At 47.4% G+C, this 20,446-nt stretch overlaps 4 protein-coding genes and 2 pseudogenes across 10 annotated transcripts; 3 read left to right on the forward strand and 3 right to left on the reverse strand.

Annotated features, from left to right (window-relative positions):
* Positions 1–756: 756 nt before the first annotated feature.
* Positions 757–6,247, reverse strand: LOC136531654 (uncharacterized; annotated as a pseudogene).
* LOC136531655 (uncharacterized) lies at positions 1,492–2,483 on the reverse strand. Its single transcript, XM_066524300.1, has one exon. The coding sequence runs from the start codon at positions 2,348–2,350 to the stop codon at positions 1,964–1,966; it is 387 nt and encodes a 128-aa protein (XP_066380397.1). The 5' UTR covers positions 2,351–2,483; the 3' UTR covers positions 1,492–1,963.
* A 444-nt stretch (positions 6,248–6,691) lies between the features above and the next one.
* LOC136531657 (vacuolar protein sorting-associated protein 22 homolog 1-like) lies at positions 6,692–9,899 on the reverse strand. 7 transcript variants are annotated; one of them, XM_066524308.1, is made up of 9 exons: positions 9,766–9,899; positions 9,519–9,588; positions 9,106–9,222; positions 8,898–9,008; positions 7,924–8,059; positions 7,679–7,833; positions 7,399–7,506; positions 7,138–7,227; positions 6,692–6,883 (listed from the first exon to the last, which is right to left on the reverse strand). In XM_066524308.1, exons 3-9 carry the CDS (start codon positions 9,154–9,156, stop codon positions 6,776–6,778), a joined length of 759 nt encoding a protein of 252 aa, XP_066380405.1. In that variant the 5' UTR covers positions 9,157–9,222; positions 9,519–9,588; positions 9,766–9,899; the 3' UTR covers positions 6,692–6,775. The 7 variants fall into 7 exon arrangements, with proteins under 7 accessions (XP_066380405.1, XP_066380404.1, XP_066380399.1 ...); XM_066524307.1 differs by having other exon boundaries at positions 9,106–9,233; XM_066524302.1 differs by having other exon boundaries at positions 9,106–9,241.
* Positions 9,900–10,299: 400 nt separating this feature from the next.
* On the forward strand, positions 10,300–11,975 carry LOC136531656 (uncharacterized). The gene has a single exon (XM_066524301.1). The coding sequence runs from the start codon at positions 10,703–10,705 to the stop codon at positions 11,744–11,746; it is 1,044 nt and encodes a 347-aa protein (XP_066380398.1). The 5' UTR covers positions 10,300–10,702; the 3' UTR covers positions 11,747–11,975.
* Positions 11,976–12,128: 153 nt separating this feature from the next.
* LOC136531658 (rhodanese-like domain-containing protein 14, chloroplastic) lies at positions 12,129–16,880 on the forward strand. Its single transcript, XM_066524309.1, has 6 exons — positions 12,129–12,461; positions 12,546–12,592; positions 12,859–12,951; positions 13,921–14,059; positions 14,143–14,245; positions 16,531–16,880. Exons 1-6 carry the CDS (start codon positions 12,272–12,274, stop codon positions 16,646–16,648), a joined length of 690 nt encoding a protein of 229 aa, XP_066380406.1. The 5' UTR covers positions 12,129–12,271; the 3' UTR covers positions 16,649–16,880.
* A 2,472-nt stretch (positions 16,881–19,352) lies between these two features.
* Positions 19,353–20,345, forward strand: LOC136531660 (zinc finger A20 and AN1 domain-containing stress-associated protein 9-like; annotated as a pseudogene).
* The last annotated feature ends 101 nt before the right edge of the window (positions 20,346–20,446 follow it).

Here is a 20,446-nt window from a genome sequence, read left to right on the forward strand (position 1 = left end):
CCTGGAATTTGTTAAAAGAAAACCTGTCACAGTACAGAAAGAGCAAGCACAATGAAATGTCACCCACTCACCCAGATCCATCCGCCTTGGCACTTTATGGAAGACCAGAAAAATACTGTATCAGGTTACAACACAGTTCAGCAGCTAGTTGCGTCAAAGCAATTACGATTTGTGAATTGACTGGAAAAGCACTAACAGACAAGAACAGCACAGCAAGCATTAATTAATGTAGATGACAGACAAAACATATACGGGTACTGAATATAGATATCATGCGATGCTTCTATGTGACCATATCAGATTGCTGACTCACTGAGACAGTAGATGATCACAGGGTGTAGCGAATTCTGTTTACACCAGGATGAGGATTGAATGAACGACAAACCAGGATGTACTGAATTCCATCTAAAATTTATCAAACCCCATGTGTGCCCTGTTCGGCTTACTCCATATTCGGCTTATTTGGCTTCTTTTTTCAGCCGGAACAGCGTTTTTTTCTCACAACAATTCAATCAGAACAGTGTTTTCAGTCAGTTTCAGCCAAGTTTCAGACCAGCGAACGGGGCCGTGGAGCAGGTATTGTGAAGAGGCATTCCAGCATACGTCCATCTATGCTAGTCCTCATAAAGAGCAGGACAATCAAGAAGAAAGTGAAATTCACGTTCACAGCAAAGTTATAAGTAATCTTTGTTGAATAAGATCTTAGGAAGAAGATTAAGTAAAAATATTATTTGGTAGACTTGATGGAACTTTGAGTGCACGGGGGAAATTTTTCCTTAATGAATCTAAGATATCATTTGTGTTACATACGATCATCTGAGCAATCAAGATTGTTACTGATCGTACATATTCCTCACGGAAGCTATTATTTTCTTCTAGGAAAGGGACTCAAAAATCTTATCTTAAAACAAAAGTCCAATGCAACAGCAGCAGGCAGAAATATGAAAATGTTCTCAACCACACTGACTGCAGCATCAAGAGTAACTGATATTAAGGTATCAGTACTCAGCTCGAGGGTTCTTCCAGATTCCAGCAGAGCAAGGCCTGCAGATAGTTGAGTTCCAGTAAATAGAAGTACATTCTCAGGAATATGAGCTTTAACAAACCATGTTGCCTGGTTTTACCTCTAACAAAAGCAAATGCAGCAGGAGCCCCAGTTTTTAGTTGGATATTATCCAGATCTCTTCTAACAGCATACCGGAATGTGACTCCAAACAAAGCACAACTTATGAAAACAATTGATGACCGAAGGAATAGTTGTGGCAGATCTTCAACTTCATAGAAAGATATGGGCAAACTAGCCAGAACACCAACTATAGAGGAAACTGCAGCAGCTTTAACAGATTCTATTCTCTCGCTATCTTCATCAACATCACCACTTGACATATCTCCAAAGCTTTCTTCCTCAAGACTAGAAGACAAGGAACGCTGAGCTTCATCAATCATTTCTCTTGCTTGAAGCAATTCCCGCTGGGACTCTGCAATCTTGTTTATGCAATGCGGCCTTGTAAGAATTTATTAAAAAGAAAGAGACTAAACAAAGCATCACGCAACAAATATTCATGTCTTCCCAGCATGTCAGGAAGAAATTTGGATGATTGCAGAACTTCATTATCATATACAGTTGACATCATCTCTGACAGTTGCATATAGCCAAAGCTACAACAGCCGCATTCGCAAAACATCTAAGGGCCACACAGCTTATTAAGATTGCATCTCCCAGGAACAACATGGCACCCGTTCGTGCTTCGTGTTGGCCGTGTGGGGTCTGTTATGTGTGCAGCAGTGTGGGAGGCTGAACGCTAGTGCATGCAGGACAGGACAGGACAGGTCGCTCTACTGTGAGCGACCCACCGATCATGGATTCATGGGAAACCATCACGGCATGGGGCATCGTTCACTGAGCAGGCAAAACATCGAACAAGCTGGAGCCACCAAGCGCGTCGCGGTGGATAGCAGCACGTCAGCATACCTCATCGCGCCGCTTCTCGAGGCGGCGAACCTCCTCGCGGGCGAGGCGCGCGGCGGCCTCCTGGCGCTCGATGTCGGCGAGCGCGGCGCGCGCGCGCTCAACGCGGCGCTCGGCGTCCTCGATGCCCTCGAGCAGGGCCCGGTTCTCTTCGCGGCGCAGAAGCTCGTCCACTTTCTCCCCCACCGCCGAGCTCAGCCAAGACGCCGCGGCACCGGCGCCCTCGCCGCCTCCGGGCTCGCTTCCGCCCTCCCCGGTTGAGGACCTCACGCGAACACCCCCATGGAAGCGGCAGCGGCGGCGCACAGCAACCTGAGCAAGGGGACCCGCGGATACGAGAGGGGACCCGACGAGCGGGCGGAGGAGCGCGGCGCGTTGCATTCCCGCCCGACCTGCGTTCGTGTGTGCTTAGCGGCGGCCGCTTGCTCTGGGTGGTTTGGATTGGAAGAGGACGGTGAGGAGTTCACTGTTCGCAACTCGCTGCTAGTGGAGTCTGACTCGCTGCAGGTTGACCCCACCCCGATCTCCAGGCCAATACGAACCCCGTCGGACCAACTGGCCACGGATGCGCCAGGAAGGCAGCAAGCAATAGAAGCGCTCGAGACAATTGCATGGCATCTGTTACTGCAAGTACGAACTGATCACTGATCAGATACATCTACCTTCAGACTCTGCAATCTTGTTTATGCAAAAAACATAGAAGTTCAGAGTTCAGTTGCATACAAGAACCGTTACAGTAAACAAAAGAGCAATCAAAGAATCAGTTGCTCCTCTGAAGTTTCTGAACCAACTCATCCACCAGGTTAAGAACAAAACGCCTGGAAATCGATGGTGCAAGCTAGGGTTGGGTTTACGAAATGTATATTGCTATAGCAAGTTAAGCAGATTTGCATCCGAAGTTTGCCTAATTTGCATTAGTATCAGGACTTGAGGAGACTAAAAAATGCATAAATTGATCAAGGATGACAAGTAACTGAAAAGTTCGCAAAACCAATGTTACATGACAGGGGAACAGAGCGTAAGTGCATTGAATTCCAGTTTCTGAATTCTCAGTACTGCTATAAGGGCAACACAGACCAGAGACCAGAAAATACCATGCACAAGTGCGCAGGTCAGACATTGTAATAAGCACAAAATTTCCACTCTCCATCCCAAGATAAGTGCACATCTCGCTTCTCGATGAGTCAAACATTTTTAAGTTTGATCAATTATATAGAAAGTAATATCAATATTTGCATCTCCAAATGAACTTATTATGAAAGTATATTTCATCATCAATCTAATGATACTTATTACATGTTTGACTACTCAAGAAGCGAGATGTGCACTTATTTTGAGACGTAAAGAGTACATCTGAATGACTGCAGTAACTTGCAGGATCTCCTACTGAAGTATTGTTCAATGTTCATGACAAGAAATCAACAGGGAGCCATCTAATATGAGAATGAGCAAGTAATCCTAACCAATCTCCTGTAAGATGATACTACTTTCTTTCATTATCAACTACAAGAAAATTCCAGATTCTCAAAACCTCCAGAAATGGAGGGTACAGAACTCTTGTGTGGAAAACATGGCAGAGACTTTTTACCACAAACCATCAGACAATTGGTGTAACCATTTACTCAGGTGGTCTGGCCTTCCAGGTTATTTAAAACGTGTAACTAGTATTTTCATATTTCTTCAAGGGTGCATGCTCTTTGATCAATAAACTGTGTCCTTTGCTGAGTTGAGCATAGCAGTCAGTCAGTCACATTGTTTAGCCAGGACTACATAGCAATCAAGGATGTAGAGCCTAAGTGAGAAAAGAGGTTAGTGTATCCACATAGATCATTCAGCAAATAGGCTTATGTAATGTAAACATCCTCAAGAATATCAGGTGTTGAGTTAAATCTTCTGCTATTCCTCATGTTTGGTTCTACTATCATGTCATTGTACGTAATTTTTTTTTCTCAAACACGCCTCGTCGTAATTGTTACGGTGGAAGAGTGGTGGTAACCTGCAAGGTTTTTTGTTATATGGATATCCTGACAACTTCCCCTGAACTAGTTTTGTTCGAGAGAGGGAAAAATATATCTCCCGAACTAACTATTCGAAGTAACCTCCTGAACTAACTAATAATCATTTCTCTCAACACCTCCTGAACTATCTACTTCTAACAAAAGCAGGTGCTATAATAAGATGAATTAACCATATGACTGAAGTACTGAACTTATGAAAAGAGATCCAACATGTTAAGACAATAAGACCATAGTAGTTTGAAGTTGGTTTCACATACCATGATACATCGATACCAATGAGCAACTTTATGAATAGCTTGGTTGAAGACAAACTCACCAGTATAAGATCAAGCCATGATAAACTAAATTTGTAATTCCATACACAGAGATGTCCTCATTATTGTTGCGATGTCATGGTAAATTGGTAATATTCATATACAAAGAAAGAAGCAAAATTAGATCAACCAAGGTCTAGAAAGGAGCATAGCGTATAGACAGACCACCATAATCCCTTATGAGCAGGATGGGCACTATCTATTCTTATAGTAACACTTAACAAGTGTATTCTACACCTCAATCAACATAACAAATAACTGGTAATATACTGTGTTTCAATACTCATTGCTGAACAACATATTGTTTACAGAAACGAAATTAAGAATTAAGAAATGCAGCCACAGAAATCAAGCATACCATGACTTATTTCAAGTCAGACTCAGATATTCTACATGATTGGAAAGAATTCACAACCAGCATCAACACAGGCTGGGGAATACCTAGACCTGAGGTCTGATAGGTGAATTGTTGTTCAGGGGTGGTGTACCTGGATAATCAGCATAGCGAACATCGCAAGTTCCATCAGCCAAGGAGTACTCATGCCATTCACCCAAGCACGGCCCAGCTGCATATAAGCAATCCCCTCGGATTCCTGGGTAATATGAACCAATACAGGCTGCAAATCCGAAGAAACCAAGAAACAGTGTTCGCTCGGCTAAGCTCGTGATTGAAACCCACTTCCCCACCTCAAACACCCACCGATAAACATGGTACAACATCATCTCCGTGTGATCCTGACTGATGAGCAACACAGCACCCCCGCACTCTCCGAGCGTGAACTGTCCTCCCGCCGGCTTGCTGTCGTCATCCACCTCCTCTCCTAGAAACGACAGTCCCAGCAAACTATCAGACAGCTCGACTGTGGCAAGACGGAGGCCATTTACCAGGGCGTAGAGGGTGGCATCGACGAAAAGCATATCGTCAACAACGTGGGGCGCGTCCGCGGTGGCCACGCGCCAGAGCGCGTCCCCAGGGTGGCAGTGCTGGACGTTGGGCCTGCCGGGCAGGAAGAGGACGGCGGCCAGGTCGTCGGAGACGATGACGCGGGTGAACGGCGCGGGGACCTTGGGGAGGCGGAGCTGCTCGCCGGAGAAGAGGTGAAGGAGCAGGAGCCTCGGGGGGCAGTGGGAGGACGCGGTGGTGGCGGTGACGAGGTAGCCGTGCGCGTAGTGGAGGGTGCGGCGGGAGGGGGGCAGGTGATGGCCCCAGGGGAGGCGGAAGCGGTGGAGGCGGCGGAGCGAGAGGTGGAATAACGCCTCGGAGAAGGGAGGGGAAAAGGGCGACGAGGAGGAGCGGGGACTGGCAGGCGAGGGCCCCGCGGGACGGCGGGAGGACGGCGCGGTAGGCGCGGCAGGAGGCGCGCAGGGCGAAGAAGTCCTCGAGGGAGGTCAGGCGGGTGGTGATGTCGGGGATGAGGTCCAGTCCAGCGGAGGGGAAGGCGAGTGCAATATAGCGGCTTTTGGATTTGAGGAGGACGTCGGCGAGGCGCTGGGCGTGACGGCCGACGGTGAGTGCCGCCGCCGGCGCTTCTCCGTCGCCTGTTTCGGTCTTTCCCCCTTTTTTCCCCTTTCCGCAGTTCGTTTGAGAGAAAAAAAACCCGCCATGGTGGTCTTTTTCCCTTAACGCCATGGTGAAGACTAGTCAACGAACCGCGGGCAATCGACGGCCCATGGGTCGACAGCACTAGAACGGCCTCCACAGGCTAGTATTGGCCTATGGGCCTTGACCTTGCACTTACTATTTTGGGTGCCACTAATGGCCTTTTTATCTCACTGCAAGAATTTTAGTATGTTACTAATATTGGGCATAATCCTCCAAGAAATAGAAGCCACAAACATTCTGCCAGCCTACAAACTCCAGAAGGCCAGAATTATCTGAACTCTAAATATTTCACTAGCTGTCAGGTAACATATCCCTCGTTCATGTAATTTCGTTGCTCATAGCTTCGGCCGTTGGTTGGTTTCTGAGCTAATAAACTCAACTGGTGCCGATTTGTTGGAAGAGGAAAACACTGTTGACTGGCTGATAAACCCTGCCTGAAACCAACAAGCGAACAGGCTGAAGCTTAGCTGCTCTTGGGGCAAGTTTGAGTCCGGGTACTAATCCGATCAAGGATTGTACTCCAATTGTATTGATGTTCTGGTAGCCAATGATTTGGCATCAGATGAGTAATGGAGATCCTCTTCCATGTTCAAAAAAATAAATAAATGTTGTATAAAAATAAACCTGAATTTTAAATAAGAATCCTGTAACCTTTCATGTTTCAAGGTGTGATGTTACACCTGAATTCATACACACAGGTGTATTGGACATACAAACATTTACACACAATGTTGCAAGTGCCAGAGGCAAACAAAACAAAAAATAGGGGGGGGGGGGGGGGGGGGGGGGGGGCGAGATATCACTCTTCACTTTTCAGTGCCACTGGTTGGTTCCACCTCATGGATACATTGTGGAATTAACATATTGGGGGTTATGACTTGGCTTCAACAGCTGCTGTGTCGGAGCTGACAGTGACGCATGGGAACCAATATCTTCGCTTGGCGTCCCTATGCCCATCGTCGATCATAGCAAGCCCCTCCTGCTCAGTCAGGAAGAGTTGTTACACTTCCGCAAGGTTGAAATCAGATAATTTCCATAAGCCCATGTCGACAGGCATGCATGGATGCAATTATGTATCTATATGGATGACTCCAACAAATTGCAAAGATCGACTATGGGTGGATTCATCACCACGAAACATGTATTAACAATAACTGATATCTTTTTCCTTTAGCACAGAAAAGATCCATACAGGATGCTGTTGTCATAAGGAAACTCAGGAAGCAGTATTACCTTCAACAAAGTTTCAAGGGCATCAATTGCACGCCCAGTAGACCATGAGAATTCCCTTTCGACTTGTTCTACCGTGACATAGCCCTCAGCCTACAAAGCAATGATGTTATAAGCAGAGAGGAACCTAATAAGAAATTTAAAGCTTCAAACCTACTCTTGTTTACTAATATATACAGCTGCTATAGATGGGCCTTTGTCTGACAACATGATAATTGGCATTGCTTCTATAATGTACTCACATCAAATATTACAAGCACAAACCTGAGCTAGCCCAAGTATCCCACTGTGGTCTTTATTTAACTCGGTAGGAACTGAACGCACAAGCTTCCTCCTCCCAACAGAAATTACTTCAAAACCACTGCCAAGGACCTGTGAATCCACAAAGGATCAGATGAGATACATATCTTACTGAGTATATCAAATTCGTTTGTACTGAACTAACATCTGTTAATTAAAGTACAAACTCATAGAAACAATCTACATGCAATTCCAAAGTTCCAAGATAAATCATAAATGGATCATTGAAGCTTCATAGTCTTACTTTTAGCTTGCTTATAGCACGTAAACAGTCATCTTCAGATAATGATTCAAGGGTAGCCTTTCTCTTCTGACCAAGCAGTTTGCGGAGATCCAATAAATCAATCAGGCCACCATTATGCGATCTGGTTGCAATGCATATGTCAACTATCTGAACTCCTGCCACAATAGGCATCAATGGTAAGCATACCAGATTTTACTTCCATGACCAGAAGAACGCTCAAGAAAGCTTAAAGTGAGTATGCCAACCAAGTTCATAGTAGAAGTCACCAATCCCTAGAAGTTCTGCCCAGACTCCTTTATTAGATGCCAATGGATCTACTCCAACTTTTGCACACATCTCATGAAACTGCTGTCTAAATACTGGGTTTTTACGGATGTCACTCTGCAATAGCACAATATATGAACATGTAACATTACCAGAGAGAATCTGCGTGCACTTTGCCATTTGAACTTTGAGGTGACTTAATAAGGCCATGTCGGAGGATAATACTATTTCTTCAGGGATTGTTGACTGAATTGATATTATGTATAAGTTACTCCATGACTTATTAGAAAACTCTCACTTGAAATCTACGGGTTATCATATTTGATTGCTTCATTTTTCAGTTATCAGTTAAGTTTCTGTTAACACTTGATTGGTATTAGATCTAAGAGGGCCATGTTTAATACAATAGCAGTTGCTGCATCATCTACATATTTTCTAAAGTACAACCATTTCATTTCTAGTTAAGGAAGCAGATAAATAATGTTTTTTGAAGGAATAGTGGCAGGAGAGCTGCTCATTCATTTAGCAGATGAGTTTAAAACAGAGAGTTTACAAACCTCATGGATTCTCCCAATCCCAGGCAGGCCATGAGGTTTAGCGTTGATCTTACACTTATAATTACATAAAAGATGGGGTAATCCCAATCTGTATCATCATTCAAGAAGCCAACGGATAGTTTGCAATTTAGACATATAACTCCGCCTATGTTGTCTCAACATAGCAGGTCCCAAGCCCTGGTAAAGGAGGAGGGTTGCGATAGGCGTGGCGAGCCAACGTTAAATCTAGCCATTCTAATGGAGATGAAACCCGAAAGTTGCTTCTGCTGGGTTTCAACTCTAGCCTACCCCAACTTGTTTGGGACTTAAAGGCTTTGTTGTTGTTGTTGTTGTATAACAATTGTCATTAGGTTTTCTTTCTCCTTAGACATTAAACTAAATACAACAGAGTGAATCACCTTATGCTTGCGAGCAAATTCCTCGAGTTGTGACCGGAACGTCGCAAGCTGCTCCTTCATGACATCGGTCCTCACCTTGGCCACATTCTCCCCGACCAGCCGGAATTGGTCCTGAAAGTTCCCAGCAATACTCTCATCTCATCTTCCAAACAGGGGGGAAAAAGAGCACAGATCTCTTACTTAAAACAAGCATAAGAACTGCACATACGCGAGTAGCCGCCGCATTCTGCAAGCCAGCGATCCCAGGCCTCCTCCTCATACTTCCCAGTGGTGACCACGGAAGCAAGCAGTGGCGGATCCAGAAACGGGCTGCACCCCGGGCTAACTAATATACGGCTAAAAATCTTAATAGTCATAGACTATTAGATATAGCATAGTTTCAAAGAAGACAAGTAACGATATTGATTCAAAGAGCTCAAACAATACGTAGAACATTGGGGCTAGAAAACTGCCAAATGAAGAGCCTTAGATGAAAAAAAAAACATATATGTCTTCATGATTTCGTACCACTTGTACCGACATCCTCAATACTACATATTTTTTTAAAAAAGCGTGTTCTTCAAAAAGCAAGATAACACTACTATGTATTGAAATGGACTAATACAAGTATAGAACACATACCTTTTTTATGAAGGCAAACCCTCACGTGGCAAATTCATCTTAGAGTTTCTTAAGCCTTCAAATGTTGCAACTGCAAAGTAAGATATGAAATGGATTTCCATTCTAGTGTTCTAACTTCTCTACCCTAAGATATGAAATGTTGCAATTGCAAAGTAAGATTTAATAATAGAAATCCATGCTACGGAGTTGCAGTGGAGTAGCGAGTACTAGTAGGGAGTATGGACCAGACTGGAGTTATGGATCTCACCTTAGTCACCTGTGAGCAGTGACCTGCCGCTACGGGACAGCCTGCCGGCTGCTGCAGAGTGGGGGTGGGGGCGGGGGGGGGGGGGGGGGGGGGGCGCGGAGCCGGGACGCGTGAGCTGGAAGCCGGACAGAAGGGCAGGAGGGCGCGGAGGCCGGAGGTGGAGCGATCGCCGTCGGCCGTCGCGGTCTCCTCTCAGTCTCCGCGTCGAGGCCGAGAGCGGAGAGCCGAGTCGGGGTTGCGCTTGCGGCCAGGGCTAGGATTGGAGGCTGCTGGGCTTTCCTCCCGTCGGGGTGGGCTATTGGGCTAGCTGGCCTTATTACAACGTTTTTAAGAAACTTATTCCCAGAGTTTTTGGGCCTCACCCTGGGCTGCAGCCCGGGGCCCAAATCCGCCCCTGGAAGCGAGGACGACGAGGTCGCCTAGACAACGTGGGGCCGTCAGGTAGGTTGAGGGAGGCCCAAGAGCCGCCAGAAACGGCCGGATGAGGCGCGGGGGAGAGCGGATCGCCTGGCGGTGCTCCTTCGAACGCGCAAAGGAGGAGGCGGCGCTGGATAGAACGGGAGGGAGGCGGGCGGGCACGAGCTGGGCACGCCGCACGTGTGGAGAAAGAGAGAAGTCAGAGACCCGCGGTCCGTGGGAGAAGGGGCTGGGCTGGGGGCCCGGCAGCCCGGGGGAGCCTCTTGAGTAGCGTGCCCACGTTCCAGAGGAGACACGAAAAAGAGCTATGCCACGGTAAGTTCCACGTCAGCAAGCGCACAACACGGCGCGCCAGCAAGCCGGAGCGGCAGTCTCTCGCACCGCAGCACGTGACAGGTGACACACAGTCACTCACACGGCCGCCGCCCGCCGGACTCGCCATTCGGCTTCGGCAGTCGCAGATCCCAAAATCAAACCAACCTCGCCACCTCGGCACCTCCGCCGACCGGCTTCGCTCGCCATGGCCGCCACCGCCTCCTCCCTCTCCCGCCTCCTCGTCGCGCCCAAGGCCAGACCCAAAACTCACCCAAACCCCTCGCATCTCCACTCCCACCGCATCACGAACCCGCTTCCCTGCCGTGGGCGGCGCTCCTCCCTCGGGGTCTCCGCCGCGGCATCCGACCTCCTCTCTTCCGCGCCCTCCCTCAAGTCCCGCCTCGCCGCCGGGGACACCCTCTACGGTCTGTTCCTCCTCTCCTTCTCCCCGACCCTCGCCGAGCTCGCCGCCCTCGCCGGCTACGACTATGTCGTCGTTGACATGGAGCACGGGCCGGGCGGGATCCCCGAGGCGCTCGCCTGCCTCCGCGCGCTCGACGCCGCGCGCACCCCCGCCGTGCTGCGCCTACCGGAGGCCAGCGCCGTCTGGGCCAAGAAGGCGCTGGACCTCGGCCCCGCGGGCCTCATGCTCCCCGCCATCGAGTCCCCCGCGGCCGCCGCCGAGGCGGTCTCCCACTGCCGCTACCCGCCACGCGGGGTCCGCGGCGCCGCGCACCCCATCGTCCGCGCCTCCGCCTACGGCTTCGACGATTCCTACCTCTCCCGCTGCGAGGACGATACGCTCGTCATCTGCCAAGTCGAGACCGCCACCGGGATCGCGGAGATCGACGCCATTGCCGCCGTCGACGGCGTGGACGTCGTGCAGATGGGCCCGCTCGACCTGTCGGCTAGCATGGGATACCTGTGGGACCCCGGGAACAGGAAGGTCCGGGCGGCGCTGAGGGAGGCCGAGAGGAAGGTGCTGGAGGCCAGGAAGAAGAAGGTGGCAGCGGCCTCGGATGGCAATGCTGCTTACTTGGGCGGGTTTGCAATGCAGAATGACCCGCCGGAGCAGCTCAAGTTGAGGGGTTACCATATGGTGGCTGGCGCAGCGGATATTGCGATGTTCCGGAAGGCGGCATTGAATGATGTCAAGCGGTTCCAGGAGGCAGTGATGGAGATCGGCGAGGAGGGTGATGAGGAGGAGGGGAAGGATGAGAAGGAAAATGATGGGTACTGGAGTGAGTGAGTGAGCAGTGTAGAACAAAACTGAGCTGGGTCTTAGCGATCTTAAGGAGCCCAAGAATCTCTGGCTTTAGCTGTACTCTTGTTTAGTTCATCATTTGATTTTCAGGTGAACAATCTGTTTGGGCATCATCCCTATTTGTAGGATGAAACTCGGAACTGGTGGCTACCAATAAAGTGCTTTTTTTTCCTCCCCCAGTTCTTTTTAACGTCTGGAGAAGTCTGGATCGTTTTGGCCAAACGTGTGAAATTATATCATGGGATGGGAAACACATAGGTAATTTTCCAGGTTGTTGGTGTGGTGGGGTCAGGTCAAGCTACACGCCCAGAATCCATATTGTCCATCTCAGCACTTGCTCAACCTCCACCACAGGTTCAGATATGCATCTACATCCAATCCAAAGCCAATGGGTCCTTTGGACATTTCTGCTTCTAAAAAGATCTCCTTCCAGTAACAGTATGCAGCCTTAGGAGAAGCTAAGCTGTCTTCTAATTCTCTCAAGTCCATAGTTTTTGCTCTTCCTCTCTCATGATCACGATGCTTGCAGCTAGTTCTGTAATGAACAGCAACCTTGCTTGCTCATCAAGGATATCATCCTGTTCAGACTTCACATCTGGCCATTCCTGGCGTCCCATAGAGGCTATGAAACTCCATCGGATGCGTGCTGTGAGCTCGATACGTATAAGTTGTGCTGCTACTAAACCTGCAAAGACTCCTGGTACTTTGATTATGCTCTCCAATTGTTTTGGTTGCTACGCAACTGTTAGTTTATTCTGATATCGTTGTTTGTTTTTCCTTACAGCTGAAGAAGAATGGAAAGTTAAGCGGCAACTGCTAGCGGAAAAGCGGGTAACTTGCATCACTCTACCATGTGTTTCCTTTGTAAATATCTTTGGAAGTTTTTTTATGAAATACTTAATCTTTAGTTCTACGATGAGGTGGGTTTGAACTATATGTGTGCAGGTTGAAAAAAAATATTCTATGTGATATAGGCCTTCTTTGTAATTTAGAGGAACATATCTTAGTTCTATTAATTCACTGTTGGCTTATGGTGAGCCTACCATGCTTTGCATATTTCATTTATAACAGAGGCTTTGCTGCTGTTTGTTTTGCAGGTACGCAGTGTTGATGTGAAGGAAGCACTGCGCCTTCAAAAGGAAAACAACTTTGTAATTCTTGATGTCAGGCCTGAAGCAGAGTTTAAAGAGGTCTATATTTTTATGCTGTTTATAGTTACTCTATATTTTTATGCCACAGTTTTAGGTCTCAGGTTTAGGTTAATAACATATCAATATGTATTTTGCCATTTCTTTGGTAAAAGTACCATTGTTAGGAATTTTTTGCAATAGAGATCACATGCTGGACAGTTCTAAACTTCTAATTGAATATATTTTCTGCCAACTTAACACTTCTTTTTTTGACAGAGGAAAACCCTGCTTTTATAGAAAGCAACCAGTCTTTACAGCAAAAGAAAAGAAAAGAAAGAGACCAAAGGAACCACTGGAAACACCAGCAACCAGGTTTGAACCAAAGACCGCCCAAACTGGAACATCACAGCCCTCACAGGAGCAAAGAGGCTTGCACAGGAAGAAACTAAAACACTAACTAGACCTCACTCCAGAGAACTCCAAAACACCTCAAAGAACTCCTTCAATCTCCATGTCAGCTGTGCGCTTCCAGAAAACCGTCAACCAGGACTTCATTCTTCCAAGCCTGTCATCCAAGAACCTAGCATCGCCCGCCTTCAAAAGGATACGCCATTTCTGAGTAAAAGAGAACATTTTATAGAAAACCTCATTAGAAGACCTTGAAACTTTTTATCTATCCCCATTTTATTTCTAATATTCCACAAACCCCAAAGGACTATCACGAAGATAAACAACTTGATATGGTAATCTCTCCCCCCAATAGGAATCGAATAATAAAAAACATCTTGCATGCTCTGTGGAGTTCTATCCCAACCTAGTGCTTCTTTAAAAGAGAACCAGATAGCTCGAGCAATGTGGCATTGAAAAAAGATATGACCATTTGTTTCAATTACCCCACATAAGCAACAACTTGACACTTCTTGCTGTATACTATCTGTTTGCTTCATGTCGTGGGTTTCATTACCCTACTCCAAGATTTATTTTTCTGTGGCAGTTGTATAACTTTTATGGATTTTTATCCATATGTAGGCTCATCCACCTGGTGCCATCAATGTACAAATATACAGATTAATCAAGGAATGGACAGCATGGGATATTGCAAGGCGTGCGGCATTTGCGTTTTTTGGCATATTTGCTGGAACAGAAGAGAATCCTGAGTTCATACAGAGTATGGTAGCAAACATTGTTGCTGCTGTTTGATTACTCATCAATGATACAGTAACCAGAAAAGCGCACGTTACCTTTGTGCAGGTGTTGATGCGAAGGTTGGGAAAAATGCGAAGATAATTGTGGCATGTTCTACAGGAGGGACACTGAAGCCAACGCAAAATTTCCCTGATGGGAAGCAATCTCGGTATGTTTATGTTCTGTAATTCACACTGCAAGCTTGACAATAGCATGCGTAGTCGATCATTCTCAGTATCTGTATATCCTTTCAATAAAAATGATGGTTCTCCTGGAGACAGGTGCACATATGTTTGGCAGTGGGGGAAAGACTGCCCCCATGGTATTTCTTGGAAGAAGAAACCTTTGCTTTCAACCGATCAGAAAACCTCTCAAACCCTGATAGTGCAGGCCCTATAGCATGGCACCGTAACCAAGGCTGGCGGCCACCACCCCTGGTAGGACCGCACCGCTCACACAGGCCGACCACCACCGTAACCATAAGGCAGTACCCTAGGTGCAGCCATAACCAATCGAGTTACTTAGACAATGAAATTAAGAAACTATTGGAGAATGCTCTTGATGGATGAATTTTTTTTCGAACAATACAAGAGAGTTGCGTATCATTTCATTAAGGGACAAAACAAAAAGTGCGCAAGGAAATGGGAGAGCTAAAGAAAGCCCCTCCCAAACACACCTTACACACTTGACTACAAACAGACGTGTCAACTAAGGTACACAACACGACCGCAACCTGTCCACCTTCGACCATCCTCAAGGGTTAGGCTAGCGACATAATGAGGAGCTCATGGAGGGTAGAGGCACCAGGCCTCCAGCAAAACACCACAAGCTGCTTTCATTAGCCACTGTGAAGAGAGCCTGAATGTTTAGCCTGGCCCCTTCAAGACAAGGGCATTCCTATGTTCTAAATCTCCCAGGAAACAATGGCAAGTCTGGTGCCAACAACCACGGTAATTCCAGCTCCAATAGCGTATATTTAAGTTGTTGCGGTTACCTTGGGCCAGGTTGGCCGGTCCAACTTATGGCGAGAACCGACCTACTCGGCCCTTCTGCCCGTGATGCGCTCCTGACCTTAATTGGCTGGGTCATGCCTCCAGTGCCGTTATTTTGAAGGAATTAGAGTTCTCAAAGCAAACCATCACTTTGGATACATTAGCATGGGATAACATCATAGGATTCTAGTCCTATTGTGTTGAACTTCGGGATCGGAAATGATTAATAGGGACACAATTAGAGAGCTAAGGCCTTTGTGCATCTCCTTAGAGCCAGCATTTAAAAAAATCAATCTCCGGGGGAAAGACTGCCTCCGCGGCATTGTTGTGCGCAGGCCGAGAAACACCCCGAAGGCCGGCTACCCTGAACGTGCCATTGAGCGCCTAGGACACATGCCTAGGGCCACAAGCATCTCACTAAAAGCGACTCGGATGGTTACACGTATAGTCAAGAAAACAGCCAATAAGTGGTGTTCTTTTAACCCAGGTCTGTTTAAATTTGCTCCCATGGGGAGTCGAACCTATGATCTGAACAGTGCTACTTAAAGCTCCTGTGACCACAAGCTCCACTATGTTGCATATGAGATGCATAGTTGAATGGGCAAGTGTCGTTGGGTGTAGGCCACATTTGTCTCTTTTCTTAATTATGGTATTGCCTCCGTTTATAATATAAGCTGTTTATAAATAAAACATTTAGGACAAGTTTATTAGTTATTATTATACCCTTTGAAATTTGTAGGCGTAAAACTCTAAAATTTTGTAGGTGTATTCCATTTCATTGGGACAAGATTTGGGCCAACCGTTACTCTATTAATATGTCATTTGTGTGATACAATTTCGTAATCATAAGTAATTATTTTTCAATACCAATCTATTGACATCAAATTTGTATTGCAAAAATCATGTATTAATAAAGAAATTGTAGGCCAAAGTATTGTCCTAACAAAATGAAATATGCCTACTAATTTCAAATGCAGGGAGTACCGGAGCAGTTCAGCTTTTTTAACTAATTAGCTTGTACTAAACGTCATATATCTAAAAATGAAGAGAGTAGTTTATTACATGGCGCTTTCTGCTGCTGGGCTTATAGCATTAGAATTTTCAGTGACTGCAAAGGTAAACCACGTTTTCTTCACATGTTTGGATTTAGCAGATTAGTATAAACATTCTTTAGTGTTTTCTTAAATTTGAACTAAATCACAAAAAATTCTAGAAGGATGTTGGGTAACTTAATCCTTGAGGAAAGAAAAGCAGCATGCACAACTTATTCGAGAATACTGATTCGGAAGCTGTTGAATTTACTTTCCAGCAAGACCTAGTATGTCTACAACCATGTTACACACATTTATTTTACCACCCATCTTTTTTTCTGCAGAAAGTGACTTGTTCGAAATATTATGCTATTTTCTCGAGGCAAATATCAACGTTGGAACTTATCCTCTGTTCCGGTTGATTTTGGCAGGTCTCTGATAGCTGCATACCTGTTGGTCCTGAATGGCTACAGCAATGTGTACCATCTGGAAGGAGGGCTTTCCGCATGGTTCAAAGAAGGGCTACCAGCTGTTGAAGGAGAAGAATGAGAAGAGAGACTTGTTACTACATAGTGTTCACATGCTGTAGACTGGAGTTGCGAGGAGATTTCTTCTGCCAATGTGATGATGTCTCGTGTTCCTCCTGCCAATGTGACGATGTCCTAGATTTCTCGTGGCGCCTTTGTTGCCCGAACTGTCAGTGTTTGATACTTTGAGTATGAGAATTGGATGACTAATAGCTTTGACCAATAAAGTGAGCAGAAGCATAGTTTGGTTTGGATCTCGAGCTTAAACTATTTCCTTCTAGTGATAGAGCTGCTGTCCCTTTTATTCTACTTCAATGGAGAGGCAGAGCTCCTGCCATTCATTTAAAAAAAAAAAAGGTGATAGAGCTGCTGAAAGAGATTTTCTTTGGGTTTTTTTTTGTCCCTCCAATGATGTTTTGCTAGTTTGTTGAAATCTTCTTTCAAGATCAAGGTGACCTGCTAATAAGATCTGGTCCATTGTTGTAACAATTTCTGTTTCTGATGCCATGTGTGTGGTACGGAGAACATGGATCATGGTGTTCCTTGGATCTGTTCAGAGGGTTGGAAGGGCAAACATCCTTGTGAAAAACGAGTTTGATGACACAAATCCGCCTATTCTTTGCATCAAAAAATGGGGAAAAAATGATGAATGACAGATGGATCAGGTACACGTACAAAGCTTTACATGGTAACATGCCTAATAAACCATGAAGAGTGTAATAATCTGCATTTTGTAAATGTGATGAAGTTCTTAGAAAAGGTATATTTTTTAAATAACTCCTACATGTGCACTGAAGACGCCACGCCGTGCATCATGAGCAAGCGCACTGCGAGCTCCTCTTCATGGCGCTGGTCTCCATGATAGAGCCCACGTCCACCGCGGTCCCCTTGAGCGACAGCACCTCGCCGCCTCCTCCGCCATTGCCATCGCCGTGCTGGTCGCCGTGCATCCGGCGTGCCTCGTCGAGCTCCATCGCCCTGCGCGACACGACGGCGAAGACCTCCTCGAGGAGCGTGAGGAAGGCGCGCTCCACGTTGTCGCCTGTGAACTTGTTCGTAAAAAAACACGCAACTGTATATAGTTCAGGCCTAACTCTATGATAATGCGTACTCGCATTGCACACTGTTTATCTAGAACTTGTTCGTGAAAAGCATGAAGAGGGAATGTTTATATAAACCCAGGATCAAACTGTAAAGACCTTTAGAAAGTTGAAGCAGTACAAACTTGGAACTGGAAGAAGTGCATTATAAAAGCCTGCAAGTCCGGAGGACCTGTTTGTTTATCCAAGAGCTGTCTGTGGGCAGGCGGTAGGGATGAAAACGGTACGAATATTTTCCGACCGTATTGAAGACCAAATTCATTTAGAGGAATTTAGATCTGTCCATATCTGAATCCGAATATTTAACATCCGATACCTTATCCGGATCCGAATACTCAAATAGCATATTTATGATGTCGATATCTAATCATATCCTATCCGTAAGCTGACAGGGACCAGCGCGCAAGCTCTAAGGACCTGTTTGTACCATATCCAAAGACCAGGAGAACCTATCTGTAAGATGGCAAGGACCGGCGCGCAAAATCAGCACGCAAGCCCTAATAAGGATCTGTTTGTAACATATCCAAGGACCAGGAGGACCTATGTGTAATCTGGCAGGGACCGGCGTGCAAGCTCTAAAGACCTGTTTGTAACATATTCAAACCTATCTGTAAGATGGCAGGGACCTGTGGGCAAAACCTCCAAACATTTTAGACCATTTCTCGATTTGTGCGTGTCAAAACCTGAAACTTGCGTTGAGGCCACACTAATCTTCAGCGTGGCTGGTGCACTCGCGACTATAAGCTGGTGTTTGGGTTGCTGCGCTTCCGAGGTGGTGCTAAAGAAACGTTGGCCCTACTGCTCCGGATCCGCGCCGCGCCCTCTCGCATCGCAACGCAACGCACGGCCCCGAGCGGAGGCATCCGTGGGCTGGTTTGATTCCAGCGGCCCGCTCACAAGTGCCACATGGGCCTCTTTGTTTGTCCTGCCTTGCCTCGTGTTTGGGTTTTCTTTTTTTTTCTTCCTTTTGTAATAGAAATACGTACGTACTACGTACGTATACAAGTTAGGGCAAGCATAATGCAGTATGTATGTACTAAGTTGAGTTTAGTTTAAAATCCAGTGCGATAAGCTTTCGTTTATTTAGTTTCAGACTTAACTGCCCAAATTCAACAAAACTCCATCCAGTTGTACTGAAATTATAAGCTCCAATTTCAGAACATGTACATCCAGCTTCACGTCAAATACAAGATAGGTCCGGATCCACACATTTCTAGAGTAAGCAATCAAAATGAGGTCAGACAAGTGGCACATTCGTCCTGAAATTGGAACCCCGACCCCCGAAGCACTTCCCTGCAAAGACTGCAGGACGGACTCGGCCACTGGGGAATCCAGCAGCCGCAGCCGCCAGCCAGGTAGCGGCCATGAACTGCCACTCGGTTTCCGCTCAGCTCTCCCGCGGTACACGGCGCCGGCCAAACTCCACTAGCGGCGGCGGCGCCGGCGCCAGCGACAGCCCCGTGCCTCGGTTCCAGAATCCATGACACGAGTCGGAAGTCGGAACTGCGAGTCCACGCTACCCTGCACCGGACGGACCCCGGCCTAAAACACGAACCGGAATCGATTCGCGCTTGTCCTGTTCCCGTACTATATAAGAGAGGAGAGCCGAGGGGCACGCTCGGCACATTCACGAACTCTCGCTCGTTCATGAAACAAGTCGCGCACGAACTCGAAGCCATCTAGGAGGTTTCACCTTTCACGTGCGTGCTCAAGCGGGACCGAGCAAGAGGATCCGATCGATGGCGGAGAGGCAGGAGATCGTCTCCGGCGGCGTTGCAGCGGCGCCGATGTGCGCCAACAGCTGCGGGTTCTTCGGGAGCGCGGCGACCAACAACTTCTGCTCCAAGTGCTACAAGGAGCACCTGATCAAGACCGCCGCCGCCGCCGCTCTGTCGACGAGAAGAAGATCGAGGCCACCAACACTAAGGCTGCTTCTCACAAGCCCGATCAGCTGGCTGATGGTCATCAAGATCCTGACGCCACCGCTGCCGTTGCCGCTGCAGTGGCCACGACCACGCCAGTTGCTCAAGCACCGACAGGGAAGAAGAAGAACAGTGGCCGCCCCTTGGAGACGCAGAAGCAGGAAGCGCCCGGGTCCGGCCGCCGCGGCCTCATCGAGTGCGCGAACGCGTGCGGTTACTTCGGGTACGCGGAGACCAACAACCTCTGCACCCTCTGCTACAGGGACTTCCTCAAAAACGTTCACTCCGCCTCTGCCGCGGCGCCGGCGGCGGACAAGATCGTCCTCGCTGCCGAGCAGCCGGCGGCGGCCCAGATCTCTGCTGCAACTTCCAGTTCCAGTGCTGCACCCGCGGTGGAGGCGCCGCCGGCGGTGAAGGCGGCGGCGCCCAACAGGTGCGCGTCGTGCCGCAAGAAGGTGGGGCTGCTGGGGTTCCCCTGCCGCTGCGGTGCCACGTTCTGCTCGCTGCACCGGCACGCGGAGAAGCACGCGTGCAGCTTCGACTTCAAGACGGCGGGACGGGAGAAGATCGCCAAGAACAACCCGCTCGTTGTGGCAGCCAAGATCAACAAGATCTGATGCAGAGCAACTATGCAGCAAGAGCGCGCAACAAGGCTGCCTCTAGCGGTAGCGATTAGGTCCATCGCCATTTGTACGCAATTTTGGTTAGCCGACCATCATGTATTTGGTTGCATTGGAGTGCTGTAGCAGTTAGAACCAGATCACTTATGTAACATTATTCTTATATATGCTATCAAGC

The sequence above is a fragment of the Miscanthus floridulus genome, unplaced genomic scaffold (genome assembly GCF_019320115.1).
Source record: "Miscanthus floridulus cultivar M001 unplaced genomic scaffold, ASM1932011v1 fs_40_1_2, whole genome shotgun sequence".
Lineage (NCBI taxonomy): Eukaryota > Viridiplantae > Streptophyta > Magnoliopsida > Poales > Poaceae > Miscanthus > Miscanthus floridulus.

Excerpts from the sequence above, each read along its gene's own strand:
- LOC136531657 (XM_066524308.1), bottom strand. The coding sequence starts at position 9,156 with ATGAGGAGGAGGCCTGGGATCGCTGGCTTGCAGAATGCGGCGGCTACT. Across the intron at positions 9,009-9,105 it reads AGAATGCGGCGGCTACTCGC|GACCAATTCCGGCTGGTCGG; the intron begins GTATGTGCAGTT and ends GGGAACTTTCAG. Across the intron at positions 6,884-7,137 it reads CCCTTGAAACTTTGTTGAAG|GAGGGGCTTGCTATGATCGA; the intron begins GTAATACTGCTT and ends CTGACTGAGCAG.
- LOC136531658 (XM_066524309.1), top strand. The coding sequence starts at position 12,272 with ATGATCACGATGCTTGCAGCTAGTTCTGTAATGAACAGCAACCTTGCT. Across the intron at positions 14,060-14,142 it reads GAATCCTGAGTTCATACAGA|GTGTTGATGCGAAGGTTGGG; the intron begins GTATGGTAGCAA and ends ACCTTTGTGCAG. Across the intron at positions 14,246-16,530 it reads CCTGATGGGAAGCAATCTCG|GTCTCTGATAGCTGCATACC; the intron begins GTATGTTTATGT and ends TGATTTTGGCAG.
- LOC136531656 (XM_066524301.1), top strand. The coding sequence starts at position 10,703 with ATGGCCGCCACCGCCTCCTCCCTCTCCCGCCTCCTCGTCGCGCCCAAG.
- LOC136531655 (XM_066524300.1), bottom strand. The coding sequence starts at position 2,350 with ATGCAACGCGCCGCGCTCCTCCGCCCGCTCGTCGGGTCCCCTCTCGTA.